This window comes from Coregonus lavaretus (genome assembly GCF_964263955.1).
Source record: "Coregonus lavaretus genome assembly, chromosome: 15".
In the NCBI taxonomy this organism is placed as follows: Eukaryota; Metazoa; Chordata; class Actinopteri; order Salmoniformes; family Salmonidae; genus Coregonus; species Coregonus lavaretus.
The window spans coordinates 32,747,724-32,754,642 of record NC_140002.1 but is presented as its reverse complement, the minus strand read 5'-3'; the positions used below and the strand labels follow the sequence as shown (position 1 = coordinate 32,754,642).

General features: G+C 41.7%; 1 protein-coding gene across 1 annotated transcript; it reads right to left on the bottom strand.

Annotated features, from left to right (window-relative positions):
• Nucleotides 1-541: 541 nt before the first annotated feature.
• Nucleotides 542-5,785, bottom strand: LOC311142819 (type-2 angiotensin II receptor-like). The gene is made up of 2 exons (XM_084178512.1): nt 5,687-5,785; nt 542-3,260 (listed from the first exon to the last, which is right to left on the bottom strand). The coding sequence occupies exon 2, from the start codon at nt 3,210-3,212 to the stop codon at nt 2,112-2,114; it is 1,101 nt and encodes a 366-aa protein (XP_084034638.1). The 5' UTR covers nt 3,213-3,260; nt 5,687-5,785; the 3' UTR covers nt 542-2,111.
• Nucleotides 5,786-6,919: the final 1,134 nt, after the last annotated feature.

Below are 6,919 nucleotides of genomic sequence, written 5' to 3'. Positions count from 1 at the left end.
TGTAATCGTACAGTATAGTACATTACAGTCCAGTATTTATGGATTCAAATTAAATGGAACAACCCGTCTGTATGAGCATGAATCAGAAAGATGGAAACACAGGTGTGTATTTGTCATACAAATAGTAATGTCATATCATCCATCTGTTGTTTTCATTCTGTAAAGTTGTTATCCACCACCTTGCTGAGAAATTATGCGTTTCCATCACAACAGCATTGATGCAAATGTGAATTTATAGCTAAAGTCAATCAAAATGGCAATAACTAAACCTTCATGTTTCAAATATTTATGGATTATGGTCACATGGTGTTAGGCCAAAAACCTACGATGGATCAACAATACTGTTCAAGTACTCACAGAACACATAGGCAGTAGGTATTGGCCACACTCTCACTGTCTCGGAGTAGATCGCTCCCATCTCTCCCCACTGCACCCAGGATCCTCTCAGTAGTGGCCTTGCTGATAGCCCCATGGTAAACGGACACATGCTCTATCACACTGAAGCCTGCTGTCACTATGAATGAGTAGCACTGGCACACACTCGTTATGGTAGTATTTATGGTACGGTAGCATCTACAGGAAATCATATCATATCCTAAGAGGAAAGAAAAGGTCACACATAGGCCTACAGATGTAGGATCTTAATTTGAGCCAGTTTCCTACAGCAGGAAAAGTATCCTGCAGCAACAGGAAATGTTAATTAAATGGATTCTAATTAATGAAAATAAAATTGTAGGGGTTGATACATATACATTCGTAACGGAAAATCAAGTCTGAAATTTCAAAGTGGAAATTAAACTTCAGAAGCCTTTATAAACCTCCAATATCTCCAATACACTGCAAGTTCTCATGCAACAGGGTGATCAAATTAAGATCCTACATCTGTACTCTCTGGTCATTAAGGAAACACTGCAGGAAACAGTATTTAAGTACAGTACCAGTATTTACATTGATTTGTTTTTCACTTTTATGTTCATTGTAATGTTCAGACCATATTACTTGATAATATGATGGGTCTGGATGAGTTTTAATAACTAAAACTACAATTTGAAGTAGAAACTATGCAATTATCAATCAGAGAGAATTCCTTTGCACCTGCGCTTCTCAAACCCAGCCACAGAGTGGCAGTAAAACTGCCTATATCAATGCTTGTTACTCAGTGTATGTCCTTGTCTCTATTACGGTTGCACACAGAAATGTCAGGAGAAAAAAACAGCAAGTTTTGATTGTATGACAAACAATCAAATGCATGTTCAAATTGCTACAATGTGATGCAAACACGACTCCTGACTTTCCCATGTTCAACTTGAGCATGGCCTTAACTGAATGGATGTTTTGTTTTCACACCAAGAAGACAGCCAGACAGTAATGGCATTATTAATTATTCTATTATATCAAATGAAGAGTGACTGGAAAACATATCATTCATAGCGTATCCTGATAAGGGTTGTACATTTGACCCAATACAATGTTAATTATGTGGTCCTCTGTAGCTCAGCTGGTAGAGCACGGCGCTTGTAACGCCAAGGTAGTGGGTTCGATCCCCGGGACCACCCATACACAAACATGTATGCACGCATGACTGTAAGTCGCTTTGGATAAAAGCGTCTGCTAAATGGCATATTATAATTATGGTTCAAGAGACACAGTTTACAGTAGATGTTTGCATGTACCTTTTCTTGCCATTTAGAAGGCGCTGTGTTGACATATTTTTTTACTTATATACAATAAAAACAACATACACATATCACATTATTGTAACTAGGACAAAGGCACATACACTGTAGTTGTATATTTCACACACTTATTATCACACTGGCCTGTGGATCTCAGAAAACATGACAGGTTTACCCAGCACATATTCTGTAGATTTTGTGATATAATATCCCTTCACCCTAACATGAGCTTGGTGGCATGGGATGTGAAACTGACATTTAAATATATGTTGATATGCCCTCTGTCCAGCCTACAGGGTGTCCCTAATTAGGAGTAGATAGAGGGGTCAACGTCCCCTGGAGACTAGGCCTGGGGGTCATCCAAGATGCCCGGGGTCAACTGTTACACATCTGACAGACAGGCCTCTCATAGTCCTGCCATGTAACCTCCCTCCACTAGGGGCCCCTACTGTGTTGGTCCAGAGTCTCCAGTTGCCCCGTGTCCTTGAGGTCGCTGAGCTTCCTGGAGAAGGAGCTGAGCCTGGTGCTGATGGAGTCTCTCTTCTGGGACAGCCTGGGAGCCTTCTCCTCGTACAGCCGCCACAGCTGCTCCCGAAAGTGGTTCCCAACAAAGCAGTAGAGGAAGGGGTTGATGGCGCTGTTGGAGAAGCCCAGGCAGAGGGTGAAGGGCATCAGGGTGATGATGGCCTGGCGCACCCAACAGCTGTGCATCACCCCCAGGGTGCTCAGGATGTCCAGGAAGGTGAGTATGTGGAAGGGGAACCAGCAGACGAAGAAGGCCAGCACCACAGCCACCACCATCTTCATCACGCGGTCCAGGTTGCTGGAGCTCTTGTCCAGGCTGGACTGTTCCCCCAGGAGGTGCTTCCCGATGCGGCAGTAGCAGCTGGCGATGACGGTGAAGGGCACCAGGAAGGCCAGGATGTTCTTGGTCAGGGCCAGGCCTGGGAACCAGTAGGGTGGGCAGATGAGGACACAGGCCGTGACCCCCAGCTCCTCCAGGTGGTAGGTGTCTCTGAAGGCCATGGTGGGGATGGTCATGAGGCCAGCGATGGTCCAGATCACACAGCTGACCACTCGCGCCCGACACAGGTTCCTGCTGCACTGAGACTGGAGGGGATAGACAATGGCTCTGTAGCGGTCCACACTCATACAGGTGATGAAGTAGATGCTGGCGTAGACGTTCAGGGAGAGGAGGCAGCCACACAGCTTACACATCAGCCCACCAAACACCCAGTTGTAGTCAAAGGAGTAGTAGACTGCCCAGAAAGGCAGGCTGATCAGGAACAACAGATCTGAGATGGCCAAGTTTACAATGTAAGTGTTGGCCACTGTTTTACGGTTGGACTTTTGACACAATACGAACACCACCAAGACATTGCCCACGAAACCAAGGACAAAGATGACACTGTAGATGGTGGGGATCAGCTTGTTCTGATGCAGAGAGGGGGAGATGGAATCACATGAAGAAGAATTGATCATTAGATCTTCTGACGAGTTGGTGGCCATTGAGAGGTTAGAGAGTGTTGTTGCCATGGGTACTCTGTGTCCGTGATTGCTTTTACACCTAACTCCCACTAAGGCCTGTAAGAAGAAAAGAAAATCAGCAACATTTTTAAATTAGAGGACAAAATCAAATATCTGTACCCTAAAATACACACCCTAGTTGCAATAAGTCAGTAACTAAAACACAATGAGAAAGTTGTTTTGGCAAGCATGGTAAGAAATTGCTCAATGTTAGTAGACACATGCCAAATCTTTTAGTGATAAAAATATGTAAAATAATCTTATTATATGGTGTTATTCTGTCATTTTCTAGCCCCTCTAACAGCAGATGTAAGAATCCCCAATCACTTTTCATTGTCATTTTGTCCTGAACCTAACAGAAAAAGAAATACATTTGTAGGGCCCATTTGGGACTTCCTATTTGGACTGCGTTGTTTTGAGAATATGTATTGGATAGTCCTCCTCTGTGCAGGCTCCAGGCTGGAGTCCATCTGGATAGTGTTATATAGGAGGAGACAGAGGGGAACATGTGGTTGGTTGTTTTAGAGGGCTCTGGGAGTTCTGGGGTTGGCCATATTCACCTCTCCAGGGTCCCTTTGCATAAGAAACTCCCCTACATGCGGTAGTCTAAGCCAGTGGTTCCCAAACTGTGCCCCCAAAAAACTTGTATTTTTTTGTTTGTTGAGGAACTCAGTCCGGCTTTAAACTTACTCTTGAAAGTTGTAATAGTAGAATGCACAAGGTGCAATTTCGAAATTGGGTAGTACATCATCAGTTCCTCTTGTCATGTTAGTCATTGGATACCTTAGAGAGCTATTTATAACTTGTCAAATGTCCAGATCAACTAGCCCATGTCAGCTAACGTTGTTTTATTTAGGTTTTTTAGCCCATAGATATTGGAATTTTTTTGTCACTCAAATATCACATGAATACACATTAGACATGCCAAAATGTATAGAATTGCACGACAATTTGCTTTAAAACGGCTAAATTGTCTTTGCACCGCATTACAAAATGTGTAGAATTGCAGGAAATAAGCTTTAAACCTGCAAAATTCTCTCCACCAACAAGAGGGATGTGAACAGTTTGTGTCATGAACGTGCGCGAGCGCGGGGGGGGGGGGATGTTCCCCAATGCTGGAAGGGGGTCCCCAAGTGAAAAAGTTTAGGAACCCCTGGTCTAAGCAACCAGCAGCACATGCAGTATAGCAAAGTAATGAGCGTTGCATAGCATGGTAACTGGCTGGCTGCTGCGATCCCTCGGGAGATCTTTTAAGATCTTCCTTATTATAAAAAAAAAACATTTTGTGTTTGAAAATGTAATAAAAGTAGAGACACATTAATGATAAGGTGGATTGGATGGATTTTCATTACCTTGATTCTATCTCAAAGTATTGTACATGTAATATATTCATATACTGAGTGTACAAGACATTAGGAACACCTTCCTAATATTGAGTTAGACCCCCTTTTGCCCTCAGAAAAGCTTCAATTCAGGGCATGGACTCTACAAGGTGTCGAAAGCGTTCCACAGGGATGCTGGCCCATGTTGACTCCAATGCTTCCCACAGTTGTGTCAAGTTGGCTGGATGTCCTTTGGGTGATGGACCGTTCTTGATACACACGGAAAACTGTTGGGTGTGAAAAGCCCAGCAGTGTTGCAGTTCTTGACGCACTCAAACCGGTGCGCCTGGCACCTACTACCATACCCTGTTCAAAAGGCACTTAAATATTTTGTCTTGCCCATTTACCCTCTGAATGGCCCACATACACAATCCATGTCCCCAAAAAAACATTATTTAACCTGTGTCCTCCCCTTCATTGAAGTGGATTTAACAGGTGACATCAATAAGGGGTCATAGCTTTCACCTGGATTCACCTGGTCAGTCTGTGTCATGGAAAGAGCAGGTGTTCCTAATGTTTAGCGCACTCAGTGTATATTGAAACTAATATAATTGGAGGAGGTTCTGTAGCTACAATTTATCACCAAATATAAATAATTAGTCACATTGGGTATAGAAAATCTAATACTTTTAGTGTGTTACGTATCATTAGTTTTTACATATTGAAAACCATTAATGGATGTTATATAAGTAATAGCAGTGCTATCACAACTTTTGTGTGACAAATCGTTCTGGCAATATGTTAAACTTTTAAACCTGCGAAAGAGTTCAGTACAGCTCTTGAAATTGAGAAAAATCCTAAAATATTCTCTGTGAGGTTATTTTAAAATACTCTGCACTAATAATAAGAGGCTAATAACTTTTCCAGAGACTTAAAGTATAATAGAGAGCATAATTTTGAATACTGATTAAATACAATTATCCTCTAATTAAATTATAATGTACCATTTTAATTAATCCCTTTGCACTATGATATAATTCAACTTTCTTCCAAGATTATAACATAAAAATGACTATTCTTTTCAATTGCCAAATGCATACATTTTCTGTGACTAAAAAAAAATCTCAAAGCCACTATAACGTTCACATAAAGTCGATTTACCTTATATCCTCTCCTGTTCAGTGAAAGTTAGTCCTGTGATGTATTTGCCTGAACACTGGCTGTATGAAGACTTGGTTCTGTGGTTTTTATGTCATGACTGGCCCATTGGGAGTCATCCATGTCTATGAAAGGGGAAGTTGACCACATGCCAGCATTATGGGCCGGGCCAGGCCAGGCATTCGTCACTCCTCTATGTCCCACTCCCTCATAAAAACAAGCTGACGTCTAGAGACATAGTACAGGAGCACTTAAAGGGACAATCTGCACTTACTACATCCATTTTTAGACTTTTAAATTAATGATATATACCCATTGATTCTTGAAGAGTATAATTTATGAGCTCAACTGTCGTACCCCATCAGAAGCTAAACTATAAACTTGTTTTACGCCAATGTTTGTAAACAGTGTAAATGTAAACAAACACTGTTTAGCCTCAAATCATGATTAAAACTATACTTTTGATATCATGGATGGTCAGTCCTTGTATCCATACCTCTGTCCATGAGTTTGGGAATGGTTACATTTCTCCAGCCCCAGGCCTCAGCTGTTTACCAAATCAGAGGTGGGGTGCCTACTTTGTTATTGTTCGAACTGCAGATTGCCCCTATAAATCACATGACATGGTTTTAGTTTGGATTATCACCTCATACACAGGTTCAGTCCAAAACTCTTCTATCAGAGTTCAAGAGAATCTTACTGGGGGTGCAGAGTGGACGGTGAAGGTAACTAGGATGTGAGTTGAAAATCCCACACATTATATAAAAGAACAGCTAGAGATGTTCTCCTCAACATTTTTACATTTTAGTCATTTTAGCAGACGCTCTTATGCAGAGCGACTTACAGTTAGTGAGTGCATACATGTTTTTTGTTTTTTTCATACACAATACCCCATGTGCTGCTGATTTGATTTCCCTAAGAGGCCAGCCCAGAATTGAACTGCATGATAAAGGATGACGACAATTGCAAATCATCTTGATTGCCGTAAATCATATTAATTGCATCGAGTGTTATGGTGTCAGAAGCTTAATAGAAATTATAGAAATTACAGCTCTGAAATTATAGAAAATTAAGCATTATGATTATTTGATTTGTAACAATACACAAGAACCCTCTCAGGGGTGAGCAGTGATTGGGTAAGGTGCAGCCAGACTAGATAACGTTCTGCGATCAGTGAGGAGATTAATCATCCAGGTCTAGTGTTGAGAGGTGTAGTGCGGCAGCATGGTCTCATAG

Bases quoted from the DNA above. Each gene is read 5' to 3' on its own strand.
- LOC311142819 (XM_084178512.1), bottom strand. From the start codon at position 3,212: ATGGCAACAACACTCTCTAACCTCTCAATGGCCACCAACTCGTCAGAA.